This window comes from Halictus rubicundus, chromosome 10 (genome assembly GCF_050948215.1).
Source record: "Halictus rubicundus isolate RS-2024b chromosome 10, iyHalRubi1_principal, whole genome shotgun sequence".
Lineage (NCBI taxonomy): Eukaryota > Metazoa > Arthropoda > Insecta > Hymenoptera > Halictidae > Halictus > Halictus rubicundus.
The window spans coordinates 5,580,008-5,600,171 of NC_135158.1; the positions used below are offsets into that span (position 1 = coordinate 5,580,008).

The window sequence follows — 20,164 nt, forward strand, 5'->3', positions numbered from 1 at the left end:
CCTGAGGAAGAGGGGTCTGGCGGGGTACCCGGCGCGTGGAGGAAGGGAATCATCGTGGAAGGAACGAGCGGGGAGGCATCTGGTCGAAGAAGGAAGAAACGGTGCTCTCGGACAAGAGAGAGAGAGAGAGAGAGAAAGATAGAGATACAAAAGAGAGAAAGAGATGAGAGGAGCACACGCGAGGAGACGCGCGAGCGGAGGAGAAGGAGCCCGAAGAGGACCGCAAGCGGCGTGGTGTCGCGGCAGAGGAGGGGCTGCGTGGCAAAGGCGGGGGAAAGGAATGAATGGAAATCGCGAGAGACACGCGGGAGAGACGGATGAACCGGGCACGGGGGGCACACGGTGAGACAACGGGCTCGGCGGGGTTCTGCGGGGATTCTGCAGGGATCACCTCTGCGAGAGCATTACCGAGGGTCCAGGAGGACCAGCAGAGATCGTACCTTGAGCGGGCGATGTCGACGACACGTGACGGGACCTCGCGAGACTCCATCGCCACCGTAGTCGTCTCTGCTACCACCCGCGGCACCAGGAGTCGCTTCCAAAGCGCGGGAAACGCTTGCGCCGGTTGTCGGTGCGTCTTCAAGCCGGCCTGTGGCCTTCGAGTCTTAGCGTCGTCTCGAAGAACGCTCCAGAGTCGTTCTTCGGTCCTGGAAAGAACTCTAGAGTCTGTTCGTGGCCCTGAAGAGCTCCCCAAAGTCTTATCGCCGGCTCGAAGAACTTCTAGGAGTCAGCTAACCACCACAGAGTCATCGTTCTAGACCCGAAGAGCATCCCGAAATTGTCTCGTGGCCCTGAAGAGTGACCCCGGGGTAGACTGGTGGCCCGAAAGTTGGCTCGTGGCCCAGGAGAGCGCTCCCAGGGGCGCGGAGCGGTGCAGAGCGTCTTGGAGCGGCGGCAACAACGGCCGGAAGATCCTCCGCGTGGAAAAGGGGGAGTGGAACCGGAGCGGAGGCCGTTTCGCCTCGATCCAGACCGGAAAACGCCCGGGGAGGGAGCGAGACGGCGAGAGGACGGGGCCCGACTGTTGGACACGGAGGGAGAAAACCGACTCGCTCTAAGCGGCCGGTACGGCGGCGGAGGAGAGGAAGAAGAGTAGGAGGAGGCGGTTGCGGAGAAGGAGGAGGAGGAGGAGGAGGAGGAGGAGGAGGACGAAGAGCGAGAAAGAGCAGGATCTTCCAGTGATACGATACCGGGCAGCACGCGCGCCGGCACGTCGGCTTTATCGCGCGCCAACTCGAAACCAACTTCTTCGTACGCCTCCGACCGAACCGCGCGATTTCGAACCCCGCTGACCGGCACCGTCGGCTCTGCTCGCGAGCCACGCGACGTCCTCGTCGTTCTTTCAACGTGCCTTCTCACAGTGTCGCGATACCTCGATATTTCGATAATTAATCGTCGTGTACAGCTTACGCGAGTAAGTACATCGTCGCGAGGATACATATTTCGGCGACAGATTTCACCGGGACTTTCTTCTGCTTCTCGGAGACGATAAAAAGAGAGGTAGAGAGAGAGAGAGAGAGAGAGAGATCCGCTGGTGCCGCGGCTTTCTACGACCGGTGTCCTTTGTCGAACTCTCGGACGTCAACGGAAACGTACAAACCGCCTGCTCCGAAGTGGAAACGTGTTCCGCGAGTGTCTTCTATCGGGAACCGGGTTCTCCGTTCACCGGTGTTGAAAACGTTCTCGTCGGTTGGTTCCTCTTCTGGCCCGGCGACGAGAGAAGAAAGAGGACGCGCGACGGTGAGGGACCCGCGTCCTCGGCGACGTCGTGACATGTGCGATAGCCCGTTGACTCTGTACTCTCTGCGTTGGTCCTCGTGCTCGGCGTTGTCGTACCCGACGAGCCGAAGAGGCCAGGCCCGGTCGCCGGTGTTGGCCGCCGGCCTTCAAGAGCAACGCGCCATCCGAAGGAGGAGCACGTGGACCCGTGGCACCGCGACGAGGGCCGGCGCCGCGACAGGTTGAAAAGATGCTGGCACTGGCGATGCGCCGCGAACACACGACCGGCCGCAGCAATTACGAGCCCGCGAACCCGCTCGCGGGTTTCGATCACCTGCAGCACAACACCGGCAACCCGTTCGCGGTACTGCCGACCGGCTCGTCGGAGGGCCGGCTCCGCGAAGCCGGCCCGGAGCCCGACGGCGAGCTACAGGAGTTCGTAGACATCGCCCAGGTGCAACAGCTGCTGCAGCAACAGCAGCAACAGCAGCAGCAACAACAGCAGCAACAGCAGCAGCAGCATCATCACCACCATCAGCACCCGCAACAGGTGGCGGCCGCGGCTGCCGCGTCCTGCATCTGGGGCGCGGTCTACCCGCCGCCGCCACCCACCCTGGGATACCATCACCATCATCACCATCATCACCATCACCCTCCGCCGCCACCTTCAGGTAACACTCTTTCCCAGATAGCGTTGATCTAACTGCGCTCTTTGGCGCCGGTTTCCAGAGCTGTCAAAACTGATTCTTAAAGTCGTACGAACCATCTAACCCAGGTTTAACCCTCTCTTGGAATACTCTGAAGACACCCTCGATCTAACTGTGCTATCTCACCCAGGACGGTTCCCAGAATTGTCCAAGCCAATTGCTACCATCGTAGCTGTGCCATTATCTCTCCTTTTTCCACGCGCGGGAATTCTTTCAAACACCCTCTCAACTCCGAATGAAGAACTGAGAGTAGTGTTAAATTCCTAGGGATTGAAATCTCCTGTGGTGGTTACGAAACTAACTCGGACCTAACCCTCTCTTCAACTACCCCCGATAGGTTCTTTAGCCTCGGACGGTTCTCAGAGTTGTTCAAGCCCCGATTGCTACCATCGCAGCAACGTTGAAACACCTTTTCCTCTTTCTAGAGGAAATCCTCCAAAGATCTCCTCAGCCCCTAAAGAACAACCAAGGACATCGTCGCATTCCTAACCATTAAAGTCCCCACAGTGATCGGCAGACGTATTTTCAACTACCCTCAAGCCACCTTTGAGCTAACGTCGTTCTCGGTGTGACGCTTCGCGGAGCTGACCAAGCCGATCCGTACCACCAGATCGGATCGACAGCGAACAACAGATCCCCCAGTGATTTGTCGACGTTTCTCTCGGAACCGATATTCCCCGCACGCTTATCGCGAGGTGTCTTTGGCCGCAGAGGATGTATGCCGCTGTCCCAACGCGATTTTTCACCGTCGATCGGCTACGCGGGCTCGCGCCGCGGCTACCGGTATTGGCGCCGATCTAAACACTCGCCGATAATCGATCTTTACGAGCGTCGGCACGTCGAAACCTGTATTTCAAGACCGGCTATTAAGTTTCTTGTCACCGGGCGAACCGCCGCGCACCGACGCCGTATCGCCGGCCGTGTCAACCGCGAAACCTCGAATCTCGCCGGGCCCGATAGCTCGCGGAAACGATACGGTTCGAGTTTGCTCCACGGCGAACGGAGACTGTCGACTACTACCTGTTGATCCTCGTGCAACGTTCCACCTAGTCGGACTCCGCTCGAAATTCGACGGGGAGCTCGGATGATCGAGGGTGCCGAGGGATTTGACACTCTGGGAACCGTCAGCGAGGTCCACGAGCACAGCACGAGATTGTTGGTTGGTGGGAAGCTGATGTTCATCGACATCCTGGCTCATTATTGCATCGCCCATTGCAGTTGATCTGTCTTGTTGTTGCAGTGTAGATCTCTGAATGGTAAAGTTTGAATTGACACAGAGATGAGCAAAGTGATGACATCTTTGTTTGATACGATCAATGGCTGACAAGATTTTATACAATTTTTATGAAGATTTCGTACGAGGGATCCGTTGTGATTGCAAATTGATGTTGCTTGCCCACCAACCCTGTAAAATTAAGTTTCTGTCACACACACGCACACAGTGCCTTGTGATCAAACTGTGGATGTTTTTACGATTTCTAACATTCAGACACAAACTACGACTTTTGGACAGAATTATGCAAGACAACGACAAGAACAAAATGCTTACGTGGACATGTGCCCTATTTTCTTGGATAATTAAATTACGTGCCTCTTGATCATTGTCGTTATAAATCTGTTCCGATTCGGACATGATTGTGGATCGATTAAAACAGCGAGAAGAACGTGAAAGTTAGAACGGCCACGGTTTGATCGCAGAGCATGGACAAAGCGATCTCGGGAAAATCATTCACAGGTTCGCAATCGGTGGGAGGATGATCGATTCGGGGCGGATCGATCGTAATTTTCACGCGATCGCTACGTCTGCCGAGAACTCGGTTCATTGTCACTATCAACGACTTTCCTGCTGTCCCCCCTGCCCGGAGCCCAATAATCGCTTGCATGCTCTTCCGTTCGCTTCGCTTATCAACACGAAACGCTCCGCTTCTCGCGCGATTCTCGCCGGTTTTGTACGTATACGGTGCACTCGATCGGAAGGACGCGATCGATCGCGAAAAGAACGACGGCCGACGCGAGAACGTTCAACATCCGGCGAAAGATCGACGCGATCTTGCCGTCGGATCGAGGCGGACGCTGGCGGACGACAGGCGGCTGGCGACAGATAGATAATATTATATTGATCATTGATAATCGATAATGGGTAATAGGTAATCGATAATCAGTACAACGTATTAGGTAAAACGTAACAGATTATGGATTGGAAATAATACATAATAGATGACAGCTGATATGTAATTGGAAATAAAACGTAACAGATTATTGATTGGAAATAATACGTAATAGATGACAGCTGATAATACTCTAGACTGCATAATAGCTGGGCTGAAAATTTTTATACAACATACAAAATTTTCTGCACAGATTGCAAGCATTCATTCTTTCCTTAACAGTTTGAAAAAGTTGGAAATAGTAATGTTTTAAATTGCACTTACTTATTTTTGCCTCAAAATCTGCAGTCTAATAATAATAGCCAGACAATGGATTTTATGCATTTATGACAAAAATGTGTGGACCAAATACAAGACAGTAAAAATATTTACAGAATTAATAAAAACATTATTGTGTTATTTCCAACTCGTTGAACAATTATTATTTCCCACTCAAACAATTTTTATTTGACATAAAAATTAGCAGAATACTATTAGGTAATAGTGCATAAAATAACGAAACGTTTAGCAAATACCTGTCGCCCGTCTCAGCCGTTCAGAAAATCAGACAATTTATCTGATAATTACTACGAAGGAACTTAAACATTCCTGAAACGAAGGAATTGTCGAACAAAGACGAACATGTCATAGAACAACACCGACAGTATTTCTCTTGATCCAACGCAAATATTTCTGCAAACAGCTAATCGAACTCGCGGCTCATGTGTTTTGTAAATTAACGCAACGGTTTGCAGTTGCTCGAGTTTGTTGACTCAACAAGCACACGTCTCTTCCCATCGATTCTCGGAGTGGTTCCAAACTTTTGGCCGGACAAAGTGCACACTGCATCTTATTATTAACATGTTAATGTAAAAATATTTATACAAGTTTCTATATTAAATACTGCACACTGTAAAAGATAATATGCACTGTGGGAAACACTGTGGGTTTCGAAAGAACTTATTTCGATTGCTATTGAAGCGGGCTCCTAGATCACCGTTGACAGACCGGCAAACCCACAGCGATAGCATTAACGATAACGTTAACCGGTGATTAATCGCGTGATTAACCCTTCCGCCACGAGGCGCCATTGTCCACCAGGTGCGAATGTACGTGTTCTAATTCGATAGTGGTCGCGGACCGTGGGCTTTGTCGTTGTTGTTCTGGAAAAACGATCGGCCGGAGCGCGATCCAACGATCGATACCTTCGATGATCGATCGTTAACAACCGGTCGCGCTGTAACCGTGTGCAACGGGGCTGCTTTGTCCGTGTCTTCACCCTGGCTAACAAATTGTCAACAAATTTTCTTTTCCTCTTCTTTGAGGCACTAAGTAAAATTTGGAATCGGTTAAATTCCAGAGTTTCCCTAAAGTTTTGACAATAATTAAAATCTATAAGAAATTGTATTGTTCCTTACATAGAATAAATGGGAATCCGAATCTGTTGGGACTTTGATAGATAAATATAAATATTGAAGCATCAAGAATGAGATAGGAGGAAAAATATTGAAATATTTTGGGGGAATAGATTTTGAGACGGGTGGGTTCCAGAGAGAAATTAGGAGAGACCGGTAGGCAGTTAGGCTCGCAGACTATGGTTCCCTCGCGTCTCGTGGTCTGGTGTGGCGCGAGTACGCGTGCACGCGCCGGGGGTCGATGCGAAAGATAAGAGAAAAGAGGTCAGGCAACGCGGTCTTCGATCTTCCGACGCGCCGTAATGTCATTAAGGATCCCGACCGTGACGATTAATGAAAGAGGCTCGATCGTCAGTGGCGTAAAAAGCCGGCGGAACGAGCCGACGAGTTGTCGAGCCAGAAACTGTGTGAGACAATGCGATAAACCGTGAAGAAACCCTGAAAAACATTCATCTGAAAATCTTTGAAATCCTTCTCACGAAGTCACTCGTACACGCAATATGTGTTAAACAATTTAGCGAAAAGATTTATTCTCACCGCGAACCATATCCCTCGAGACGCGCAGAAGCTCTATGTATAATTTAACAATAAAATTTTTCATTATTTTTCCGTGAAACTTTTACTGAAATATTCGTAATACTTTTCGGAATAGTAGGAACCCAAACATGACATAATTCGGAGTACGTGTACGTGTGCTATTGACGATTTAGTGGAACCTCCGCTATCCGAACTCCATTGTCAAAGTACGCATGTGCTTCGCATTTAAACAGTTCAATTTAAAGCTATCACGTAGAACATGATCCACTGTACACGCGAATAAAGATTTAATCTACCACCGTAAGCTGACAACTGTTCCCTTATCTAAATATTCCACGATCAGTTCGGATAATCGAGGCTCCACTGTTCCGTGGATTAAACGAGTAAACGCGATCCGAATTGTGTCGTGCTTGGTATCATTTTAATCAGAAAAGCGTCAGAAATGTGTCAGTGAAAGTGTCATGAAAAAATAATTAAAAACAAGAAAATTTTAGTTCAATAAACAGTGCTCCTGTACACGAAGTAAACGACGTTTGGTCCCGAAGTTTTCACATATATCGAAGCGTTACTGTAATCAGGTAGGCGGGGAATAGGTTAACGGTAAACTTTGCACGAATCACGAGACGGAGGGAATAACACCTACTGTTTCTCGAAATAGTCGATCGGATAAAAGCCTCTCGGGGTACGGAGTGCTCGTAGTGGAGGATATTAGGGATTCCGACAGTTTTCGGGGGACGGTTCCTGACGTTCAGGTGTAAATTATGTATTCTCGACTGCGCGGACCCCCTCCCCCCTCCCGTAAACACGAACGCTCGACGCCGTTGGCCCGAATTCGTACGGGAAGAAAGATTGGAAGACGGACCGGGATCCCCCTCCGAGTGGAAACCATTAGAAGAGCGGAGGATCGTTGTTGTCGGACCACGCCTAACCTATCCATCCTATATAAATGGAATTATTCGCCCCTACATCAAGAATACGACGAGAACGGGGCTGGGGGAATCTTTATACGGAATTAATCTTGTCCCCGACCTGGCCCCGGCTCACTCGAATTCTGTCCTAAACACCACGAACACGGACTGATGCGAACAGTTACCATAATCGGTCGAGGAATCGTGATCTGGCACTATTTTTAATATCATTCAAGTCCGAATAAGACGATTTCATATTGAAAAAAGATGATGTGCAAGAAAGGGTACAAATGGCACCTTGCTGTTCATTTCAAAACAATTATAGTCTTGAAAATAATCCCCACCATTTGCTACACACAATATTTTACAGCTGAACTGATTTTCGCTGACACGTTGATCGACAATTTTTTCCATTTTCTGCTCGCAGTAAAAAAATGAATAAAATCGATTGACTCGCAATCTCGGTGATCATATATTATCGTGATCGCATCGCTCCGAGTTCCCAGCTAATCCGGAATCAGAAAAATCGGCAATCTTCTCTTCAGGCGAGCATAAAATCGGTAAAAGCTCGCGGTGGGACGTTGATCGACGCAGCGCCGATCGAAAAATCCGATCGTCGCCGGATCGTTAAACCGTGATCTCACGGGGCACTGTGAATGGCCGTTGGAATTCCGTCGTCGAGTATCTCGGCGAGTTCGCAGGTAGCCGATAGGCTAGAGGAATTTTTCTCCCCGGCTGGTTCGCCGGAGGTAGAACGGGGTTGCAGAGAGAGAGAAAGAGAGAGAGAGAGAGAGGGGGGGGCAGGGAGAGCTTTCATAGATCATTGTTTAAAGTGTCGTGGCTTTGTATGGTAACGCGGAGTAAATCGTATGTACACTCCTGACATTTCGTTATTATTGTACGAGCCGTAAGACAGGAAATCGTACATCATGCACGAACCTACGGTGGGCGGGTAAAAGGGAACGAGTCACCTTCTTCTCTCGGGCGTTCGGCTCATTGGCGTTCCCCGCGATGCTAAGTGTTTATACGCCCTCCGTCTTTCCTCTTTCTGCTGTCTGGAAACTGTGGAATCGACCCTCTTTCCGCCCGGATCGAGGTACTCGTTAAGAAAAAACCCTCGTTGATCTTCGCTGACACCTTCCCCGACCTCCTGATCCCCTGCGAAAATCTCAAAAATAAATGTTCCGGTCGATCGTCGAGGAAATCGATTTTTATTTGTGGCGTGGTAATCAATTTCACCGGAAGTCTACGACACTTCGACAAGACCGGAAAGTGATTGCTAAACATAGAACTTTATGCAGTTACACAGCGTATAATAGGATTTTTTGCTCCTCTGAAATATAATAGAATCTTTAACGAAGGGAAAGTAATTTGTTAGGATCGCAATTTTGTAAAATTAGTCTACAAAAATCCACGTTGATAAAATTGGCTTCGTTCAATGTTCCTTTCGATGTTCCTCTTAATATTTATACTATTTTAAATCCTATTTCTGACATATAAATGCATAAAATCCACAGTCCATTTATTATTGAACCCAACAAAAAGAAGATTGAACAAGTAAATTTTCAGACGCTGCATACTCGATTTCACTTTCTCGACCAAACTAGCTTCTGTCCGTAATTAAGCGAAATCTTCAGCGATAAGGACAGATCGTTTGCAAGGTCCAGCTGGATCATTCGATGGAAACGATCCAACCAGACGCTGCCGTGGCGCCTCCCACGGTTGATTTCCCTCGGCTAGCAAATCGCAAGGCGACTCTTGACCAAATGACAACCGTCTAGCACTCTGCATTCCGTTTCGCGAATTGTGTCGCCTAACCGCGTGTCTTGGCTCGTTCCTTTCGCTGGAAGCGTGCTCTCGTAGTCGTCCGGCTCTAAGTAATTAGTTTCTCTTCATCCTCGAATCTGTTTCTTCTCTCGCCGATCCTCCAGAACTTTTTCAAAGGGCTGAAAAACTCTTTCCTTTCGCAAAGAGTGCAACGCCCGCGAGACGCGTTAATCCTGGGAAAAGAGTCTTTCAATTACGCTGGTCCGAGGCAGCGTCCCGTAGCTGCAACGCCATGTTTTCGCGCGGAATCGTAAACCGTGATGGCGTCTGGCCATTTCCAAATTTCCATAGAGATTGGCTCGCGCGCGCGATTGTCCCGACGAATCGCTGCGAGATTGCCCCCGCGAACAAACATGACGGAGGGACGCTTGCATCTCGTCTTGTACCGTTGGAGGGTTATCCACCCGCGGCCGGGTCTAGCTTGACCCAGGCTTTGAGACCGCGGCTCGATTCAAAATGATTTCATAATCTTCCATAGTCGTCGAAGGAAGGTTGCACAGTCGTGTTTCGCTTTGACCACAATTTTCTCGAGCGGCCGATTCACGGGCCGGGTTCGCGCGCGATTTTTGGCGGGCGATCGCTCGGGCCGATCGTTGCCAAATTTCCCGGGACCGTGGGATCTTAGGCGAACGGTTACATAAGCCGTCTGCGCGATTTCCATTCGCGACACCTACGTGCTCCTCGACGCGCCGCGAAAAACCAAGCAGTGAGTCACGAGAGCCGGCGGATTCGATTCCAGACGATATTCTCTTCCGCGCGAAAGATCCGCGAATCACGGACCATTAAACTCGCGGATTAAATATATTTTTAGCACGGGCACTTTCCGGTCCGATTGCGAATCGGTTTCTCGCAGTCTGACTCGAACGATCCATTTTTTTTTTTTTTTCGTACAAAGAAAGGGTTGGTCGTTTTGCCCGGATCTGGTCGGCTCGGCGAGACTGTTCGAAAAATCCATCGACTCGTATTGCAGGAAATATTTGTTGCGTCATACTCGATCATTAACATATTATCGGTTATAATTTTCTTCGTGTGAGATTAACGACGCTGTTACTCACGCCATAATTATTCTATATTTGCGTGTATCTGCTCATTATTCTTATAAACGTCTCATTATTCTCTTATTTCTTTGTCTCGTTCAATTATAGTTTCAGTAACGAGTGCGCAGTAAAAACGTTTTATTATTATTATTAAGCATTAACTCGGGCGGCGATGTTCCTGCATTTTACAGCGTACGAAAGGTCCGAAGGAAAAATATCGAAGCCACTGAACTGATTTCGTTCTTTTGTATTTGCTAGTTCGAGCTGCCCCGACTGCCAACCTGTGGTTAGAGAAACATAAATTCGCGTAATTATAGCCGGCAGTGTTAGAAAACTACTACCGAGTGGTCTTTACAAACAATTCATTGTCCACCGTGCAACCGTAGAAAACAGCCTTTCGTAAAAATTAAAGATCGGAACGTTTCAATCGTCTGATATCGGACGACTTGACAAACGTTTCAATTAAGATCTCCAATATCATCTTTTCATTTCGTGCATCCTGTTCCTTAACAAATATTTCCATTTTTAGCACGTTAATAACAATTGCCCTGAGAACACCCCACGAAATCGAACCAATTTGACCATTCGAATGAAAACTGCAAAGGTAAAGCTCTTACCACTGGACTGTGGGAGTTTAAATAATAATAACAATAATTTATAACAATAAATTCTCGATTTCAGTCAGCAAAAATATTTCTCAAAAAACCTAGCGTTGCTTGCAGTGCTCTGTAAAAATACGAACACACTGGTAGGACTCTTGAAGTCCTGATTTTAGTCGGCAAAAATATTTCTAAATATTCTAGTATTATTTTTAGAGGTTTTCAAAAGTTTTGGCACGCTTGTATCACACTTATGTTCAAGATGAAGGGGTCGGAGGGTGCAAATTAGCTCGAGTTACCCAACGAACAGCATGTTATTTTGAATGGGAAGGATGTTTAGGGATTGTGCGATCATTTCTGCACTGGGGAATCCGTTCGAACTGCCACGCGAACCAGTATCCGCTCAATCGGTTGTTTATCTCATGCACCAGCGTCATCGGCGACGACCACGAGGATTAATCGCGATCCTGATAGGTTATCACGATCCCCGTTGGACCCGTCTACCCACGTTCGAGAATTCTAACGACGTTCCGTAAATTCGCGCTGGTCCAGAATCCGATCGGATCGATACTTAATGAGCACCTTGCTCAGTATCCAACTGTGATTACGCTCCGGAGTCGTAAGTAGTCTACGGCGTGTCAGCTGGAGACAGTTTATAGTCGACATTTCTTTATTATGTGACCATTATTACCGCCATTCGTTGCATGTCTTTCGAATCGTTGCGTTGTGCTGCGATCTCTCAACGCGGACAACGATGAGATAGTGTGACACCCTCGTTATCAACCCGCTTTGCCTAATCTCATTATTATCGTTTCCAGCGAGATTTATTGAGAATGTCGCTAATTTCCAGACTGCGATTTTTTCTGCAAAAATTATTTAGATTGATCGCGGGAAATGTATTTCTCACTTCCAGTCGTGTCCTCCGTTGGTTGTAATCGCTGTAAAACATTGCCAAGGTTGCACAATATTTTCCAAGCACAGAATTATCAGACGCAATAATCGACGATCGACGGTAATATCGGCCAGAACCACCCACGCTTATCGAAACAGGAAAACGAACGGTTAGGGGTTGCAATAAAGAGTTAATATTCGTCCCGTCGTCTCGCGAATCAACAGTGGAACAACGATTCATTTCGAGAGCGATGTTTATATCGGAATCGGGGCGCAAGCCCGAAAGCTCGTTCGATCATTCAGTGGAAAATACTCGACAATTCTCCTCGGTCCACGTGGCATTCGGAGATGAATCGGGTTCTGGTATTTACTACAATAGAATACAGATAGTTGTTCGTACTTGGTGCTCCCACGCAGGTCCACGTAGTCCGTGATAGATAAATAAATAAATTCAGAAAATTGTAGTTCTCATTCGTGAACCGCTAGAAAGTCGATTTGTATTGTTGTTTGGGAAAATCGATGCACAGCATCACGCCGTTCCTCACTGAAAGACTCGGTTTGGAGCACTTGCTAACAGTAAAGTGTTCACAGTTTCGGAAATTTCATTCATGATTACCCAAGAAGAGATGACTCTTCATGACCGATTTGTACCGTTTTCGTCTAAATGCGTTCATGAAGTGACTATTTGCTAAGACGTTCACAAATTCGGGAAATGCGAATGTTTATATTCGAGTTATTGAATCACCAAACGGGGCGCAAGTCCAAAAGCTGATCGGACCATTTTGTGGAAAATGCTCGAAGTTTTCCCGTGGCAGTGGATGAATCATTTTCCGGTATTAACTACAATAGCAACGTCAATGCTCCCCGATGGAACCAGTGAGACTGAGAGAGAGAGAGAGAGAAGTTGTAAACACAGTGAAGCTCGTCATACTTGGCGCTGACCGTCGGCCGGCCCCGTTTGCCAAAATGATTCGACGTCGTCATCGATGATGCCCGATACGCCGTATCGTCGACGACGAGCGTCACTGGACCGCTGAATCAGCCCTCAGGAATAACGATCGGATTGGATTCCGATGGATGCCGCGGATTTTGGAACTCTCCGCGACTAGAAATAATACCCTGACGAACAACGTCGGATTCCGTTGCTATGACGCAACGGAGTCGCATCCTTGGAAATTCCAACGGTTTCGGAATCGTGTTCTTTTACGGCGATGCAACGTTCCCGCTCGGCGGCCATTTTTGGTCCTACGAACGGTAATAATCATAACAACGTGACGGAAATGATACTGGTCGAACTCCCATTAAACTATTCCCAGTATTCAGTTTATTCTGCTTCGAGTCAATGTGTTTTTTTTTTTCAAGTGACACTGGACTTGTATTTTTAATTTCAAATATTTGTTTCGCTGCTTGCCTTAGGTGTTAAAGTTAATATCGAAATTAATATTTGTTAAAAATACTTTTTACTTTTTTTTACTGTGCCTATATTAATTATTAAGAAAAAGATATTTAATGTATTAATTGATTTCAATGGAAAAAATTTAATGTCTCTCTTTGAATATTCATTACGCTTTAAAAATAAGTATAATTAATATAGTAATTGGTAGCCCGACGGTAAAAGGGTCCCTTAACCTAAGTAAAAATAGATAATGTGTACTGTAGGAAGATCACGATTGCGATCGTCGGATTGGCGTAAGTGATGGATCGCGGGTGGGCCGAGATCCTTGGGACAGGGGAGAAAAAAATCATTCAATTACCGCAACGGTACAGCGTGACGTTTTTTTCCCTTCTGTCTTTTCGTCGAATCGCCAGTCGACGAAACAAAGACCGGAAGATGGTCGCGATCGTAAACCCGATTCGTTATCCTTTCGCTTGGCCAGGACATCGGCAGGATTCCCCTTTCCCTCCCCCGCTCTCGGTTAAACTCGAGTTCGACGTCCGATCGCAGTTTTCTTTGCGTCGGATCGTTCGATGATCGTATGACGCCTCGATCCACCCACGAAAATAATAATCTTCGCGGACTACCTTAATACAATGAAACAACCCCTAAAAATTGCTGGTCTGAAGATGATTCAAACCACTCACGAAAATGGTAATTTGTTTGCTGTGGATTTTAATACAAAATACAAATTTTGTGTATTAATTGCACGATATTTGGGAGCTTCGTAGACCCTTATTTCTCTTCATTATAATTTTATAGAGATATTTTTATGATCGTACGCAAAACGTGAAAAACGGCACTACTCTTTGGTGTTTTAATTAATCCGTTGCCCAGCTAAAGAAGAAAATAGATCGTCGGCGTTCTGATACACGTTCAGAGCGTCGCGACGCCCGTCGTCCCCTATTTTCACAGTGAAAACGGAGCCGCTTACGCGTGCGAGCTAACGACCCGTGGGTATTCGAGCAGAGTCGCGTTATTCCCAGTTTCATCGCAGGTAAAACCAATTTCCACGAACGGCAACTCCCGTTTCAACCGTCCTCGTCGTCGTCGTCGCTCCTCTTTAACCGTTCCGTCGCACAGAATGCCGTCGGAGGAGCGTTAATTAAGACGAAACGTTTGATCGGGCCATTCGAGATCTCTGCTGGATCAGATAAAAGTCCTACAACCCAGGAAAACCGACTATTCGACGCTCGGGTTGACGTTCGTTAGAGACTCGTCCTAGTATTTCACCAATTATTCATTTCATACCAAAATAATTTGAAACTCTTTTGACATCTTTTATACGAGTCTGATTTTGAAAAAGTCACTCTATCATTTAATTGGTCATTTCATATAAAACCTCTTTTGAACGACTTTGATTTTCTCGGAAGTCATTCTGTCATTTAATTGTTTCTAACATTTTGTCATATCGCTGGCAATTTTTCGACTAGCATGGTTCACAAAAATATCACAAGGGTTCACAGAAAGATCACAAACTTAATTACCAATCTAATATACAATATGTATGCATACTCGAACTGATAGTAAAATTCTAACAGCAACGCTTCGGATAATTCATAATTAGTAAACGCCGTAAACAACTCTGTATCACATCCCTTTTCCAAGACACAAAGCAGTCCAGTCTACAATCGGACGCACATTTTTCTGCACATTCTGCTCATTTTTTCCGCCAGATTTTTGCCAAGCTCTGAATTTTGTTCGCAACTGGAAAATACACTTCGCGGGCTCCAGATGGCAAGCTTCGAGCTACTTAAAGTATAAAATGAGACTCGAGAAAAATCCAGGGACCACCGAGCAAGCGAATGGGACCAAGATCCTCGCTCGCATGATCGTCCCCTCGCATTTACCTCGAGCCGGCGCGCGAAAATCCTCGCCGGTCCGGCAGCGTGTCGTCGGTCAATGACACGGACGCGGCCCCGACGCTCGCGAATCCGTGAACCTTTCGCGCCGAATGGATCCCCCCGAACCCATGTAAATCGTCGATCGAGGCTGCTCGATCATTTCGAAGCCCCCGGTAGCACTGGCTCCTCGCGGGTGGACGCTCACGGGATCGAGAGCGGCCGACATTTTTATGTAAAACAGACGGGATGGCCGATGATCCTGCGACCGTACTCGCGATTCCGAATGCATCTCGCCTAAACGAACAGAGGAGGAATCACTCGTTCCTCCGGAGCGTTGTTGTTTTCCTTCGTCGTTCGTTCGTCGGAAACGTCAAATTCGATGTTGAAGATGGAGAAAGTTTCAAATCTCGATTGTCTTTTACTATCCCTTGGAAGTCGTGATTTTTAAACATTAATTTTTGGATTATAGAAATTAATCGTAGGATTTTATTTATTTGCGACTACCCACTGCTCGAAATAAAATATAGCAAATATTACAAGACCAGAATAACGATTGAAAAACGAAGGGATTAATCATTTTTAAGAAGCGTACGAGAATGAATAATGTTCGGATACGATCATTTCGCTAAAAGAACCAATGCAATCCTCAAATGACATGCGGAGCGTGATTGTTTGTGGGTCGGAACGCGTTAATTGCCGAGCGTATTGATCGTCGCCGGTGATCCACGCGGAAACGCTTCGGCCCCCTCCTCTCCGTGGATCTCTCGCGTGCAGATTACGCCGAAAGTGATCGATGGGCTGCATCCGAACGCAGTCGGACACGGTCTATTTCTGCGACGCTATCGATTTCGTCCCTTTTTCCCTTTTCCCCGGCGTGGGCACGTCTCGCCTGTGCACTTGGACGTCAACGACGATGTGTGCGACGCGTTTCTCTCTTATCGGTCAATGCTGACGTAGAACCGTAGCTCGCGCCTCTATAAACCATGCATAGACGATAACGTCGGACCTATGTATATCGCTTGCGCGATTATTTTCGCTCGGCGTACACGTTGGTTCTGCGGAGCAACCTTCTCTCCCTTAAAGGCTTTGCCCGCGATCGAATTCCTGACGGAACTTTCCGACGGTCTCAGAAAAGTACGGTAATGCCTCGACGTATGTGACAGAGACGTGCACGATATTTGTGAGCAATTGATCCCTGACCATTTTATTTCAGTCGCTTCAACGTAATTCAATTATATTACCATAGGTAGCTCTGCTAGCCTGAAAGAAGAATACTGCAATTGTTATGTGAAATTGTGGCATTATAAATGTCGATTCTTCCTGCAAAAGAAGAATTGTAAGGAGCATTTCCTCTTTGGAGAATTTTAACACTGGGTTTACGGAGCAGTAACAGTGACTATTTTGCAGTGCTTTATAAAAATAACAATGACGTGCTACCCAAAGGAATAAATTTGCTAAATAATTTCTCGTGTACGCATCCTTAGAATCTCAATAATTTAAAAATATTAGAACCCATCATTTTGACGGGTCATTCAATTCTTCTACAATTTTCTAATTTGATGTCAGAATTTGGAATCAGTCAAATAAGTATTCGTGCAAAAGTTAATGCCTCGCTAGGACCAAAAATTGTTCGGTTCGTTCTTCGCGTGTATCGTCAAGAAACTGTCTGCGAGGCTTCAGAAATATTTTCGGGAAGATAAATCGATCTCTCGACCCCTGCTCCGAATAATTAAGAAGCAGATGAAAGTGTTCGAGCAACGTCGGAGAATTTCGGACGAAAGACAGTTTAAAAAGAAGCGACGTCGTGTAACCGAGCAACGAGGCTTAACTCGACGCGTGTAACGCTCTCGCATGGCGAAGAATCAATAGGAATCGTTTGAAAATAGTTCATTGATTGACGTATGCAGCTGAATGTTACTCGGTGCCGACGAACCACGGGCGAAACGCAACTCGGAGACGCTCGTGTTGTCTTCTGACGTAAAGATAGAGCTTATTAGAGATGCCTCTTCGACATAGGTGCGCTCGTTTCTTTAATTAGAATTTCTTGGAGAACCGAGTACGACGCTCATCAGAGCCATTTCTAATGAATACTTAACGTAAAACAATCAATGAAACAATGATTGATGAAAAAGTTTCGAAGATCCTTCGTTCGGAAAATAGTAGACAACGTCATCTTAGAGGAGGTATCGTACGAAAATGATGGAAGCAATATTTTTCGTGTATGCGAAAATTCCGATACTCCAGTACGTTGTTGAGAGGGGGTCCAACGATGAGTACTGGTTGATTCGATTATGGTGGGGGAGAGAAGAAGAGAATCCAAGATTTCCGTCCTAACGTTTAGACAATTAATCCAATTGACCTGTCGCTTGGACCTAACCCAGACCTGTTGCTACCACACATAGCAACCAGCAGCAACCTTTTCCTGTATCAATACTACTGGAAGAAGACGTACCATTCAGCTTCGAAATGGAAAATATGGTTGATGCTCGTTCCAAAGTTTACTGAAAGATATTAGTATTTCTTTGAAATGACTAGAAGAGTGTATGCACTAGAAACGACTCAGCAGAGGATTGGCTTTACAGGACGATCCTGAAAGCCAAAAATTCAATGTACAATCAGGGACGAGTACTGTAAATAATTCTGCAGAAGATTAAGATGATAGGAACCCGAGAAGATCGCCAGAGAAATCGGCAGAACGCTCGAAAGGGGATTCTCGGCGATGGAAACGCGTGTCTAGCGTCTTCCCCGAGTCCCGATTCGATTTTTCTCGGGCGCGGATCTATTCGTGGCGGAAAGAGGCCGCAATGTCGAGGTGAGCTCGTAAACGACACGTTTCCCTGTTTTATTTCATTGCCATTCGCCGGGGAGAGACGCGGGCCACGCTCTCCGCGTGAACCTGTCTGCGGAACAGGGAACGAGAGAACACGAAGAAGCCGAGGAGGAGATAGAAAGAGAAAGAGGGAGAGAGAGAGAGAAAGACAAGCACTTGGACGATGGAGCGAGAGAGAGGTCGATAGGACACGGGTCAGAAATAGTCCCGGGACGATTGTGTGTGCCGTTGGATCGTCAGTCGAATTCCACCGACGGTACAAGCCTCGTCGATTGATGCTGTGCCTTCGGGAACGCGAGCCCGAGCGGCTATTTAAACGCGGATACGCCGATTTTCGTTTCGCGGTGATATCGTCCGACATCCACGGACGTCCACCATTCGCTGACACATGGGGTGAACCGCGGGGATCGGATCTACGAGCGATCGAGCAGGATTGATCCGCAGGTAACGGTGATCGCCGCGGATTTCATGTCCCGGCGATGCTCGACTCGTGTTTTCGGGTGATTGAAATCCTCGCTGGACGGTTTTCATGATTATGGTTGTAGCTTGATCCGTTCCCAGAATGATGCACTTTTTCACGTATTTTTGTACCTACTTCGTTAATAAATAACGCTTCCCTTATCTAATGTAAACAGCCAATAATCTGACGCGGTCAGTAAAATATTGGAAACATTATTTTCTGATATTAGAAATATTCGGAATGTGGTTAAAATCCTTAATGGATCGATGGGTTGGTTGATTTCTACGATCCATTCAAATTCTGAGACATCTATTTCGGTTTACGTATTTTTAAACCTACTTCGTTAATAAATAACGCTTCCCTTATCTAATGTAAACAGCCAATAATCTGACGCGGTCAGTAAAATATTGGAAACAGTATTTTCTGATATTAGAAATATTCGGAATGTGGTTAAAATCCTTAATGGATCGATGGGTTGGTTGATTTCTACGATCCATTCAAATTCTGAGACATCTGTTTCGGTTTACGTATTTTTGAACCTACTTCTTTAATAAATAACGCTTCCCTTACTGACTGCAATATAAATTTAATTTTTATTTTTATTTTAAGTGGTTAATAGAATATTGGAATGTAGGTGGTATTTTTGTAACGCTGGGTCTTAAGGGTTGTTCCCACCCCTTTAGAATAGATGACGGCAGCTAAAACTTACCATAAACATTTTTACGAAAACAAGACCGAGGTTAAAATTCACTGAACCCGACGATCGACACTTAAATACTTCACGAACCAACTTCTCGTTTAATGAGCCCCTCGGAATAAAGATTCACTCGATTTCTGTTTTTAAACACTGCAATATGTTTGCTCTTCCCTTCTGTTTACGTTGGAACACGTATTTCCGTAAACTCTGAGACTATAAACGAGACTCGATTGATCGATTTAAAGTATGCACGTAATTTATACAGTATAAATAGGTGCAGTGTTATACTAGGATCTTTCATGCAACTATTTTAGAAAACCGTACGAGGGTTCACACTGAACATAGCTTGTTCCATTGAACATAGCCGACAATAGTCTAGAATGATTTGTAAGTATTCAGTAAAATGATATTGGACGAAGTTAAAGCAACATCATCACGAACAAAATTAATGTTTGAAGATAGAAGCAGGATTGTGTCGCAATTGTTCCAACCCCTCAAAAATATTCAGGCTTGTTTTTAACACTAGGTTTACGGAGCACTAAAAGGAGCTGTTTTACATTACTTTATAAAAATAGCACGAACATACCTATCCAAATTTTTAGCCACTTTTCTACATTATTTACCCAAAGGAAATACGTTCGCAATCTCAATAATCGTAAATTAAAATATTGGAACCCGTCATTTCGACGCAGAGTTATATCAATATTTGTTGAACAAAATGTTAGATGAGGAAAGAAGGTGAGAACATCTGATCCGGGGCAAAAGCCTAAGAAACCAGCTCCGAATCTGTTTGCGACAGGTATTTCGCCCATGCACCCCAGTTCGTGTCCACCGGAACGTCACCCTCCGTTCTCCACGCGACCCAACTATTTTCACCGGCTTTATTTTTAACCTCTATTTTACATAAAGTATTTCCAAGCTGCGTGTATGCCGGCCGATCGTATTTTTAGTGGGTTCACACGCCGGTGCACGATCGCGTCTCTTTTTTTCCCGCGCGGCGTCGTTGACGTTATCGTCGACGATTTATAAATACTCGTTGTACATCCGCGTCGCCGTCGGCCCGCGATCTTTTCGCAGAGTCCGATCGTTTATTAATAAACGAAGAGATCGG

The 20,164-nt window shown here is 46.3% G+C and overlaps 1 protein-coding gene across 2 annotated transcripts in view; it reads left to right on the forward strand.

Annotated features, from left to right (window-relative positions):
- The first annotated feature begins 1,190 nt into the window (after window positions 1-1,190).
- The window catches only part of LOC143357880 (uncharacterized), a 46,706-nt gene continuing 27,732 nt past the window's right edge, over window positions 1,191-20,164 (forward strand). For both annotated transcript variants that reach the window (XM_076794532.1, XM_076794533.1), the window contains exon 1: window positions 1,191-2,390. In XM_076794532.1, coding sequence (XP_076650647.1) covers window positions 1,970-2,390 — 421 coding nt within the window. In that variant the 5' untranslated portion in view covers window positions 1,191-1,969. The remainder of the gene's footprint in view (window positions 2,391-20,164) is intronic.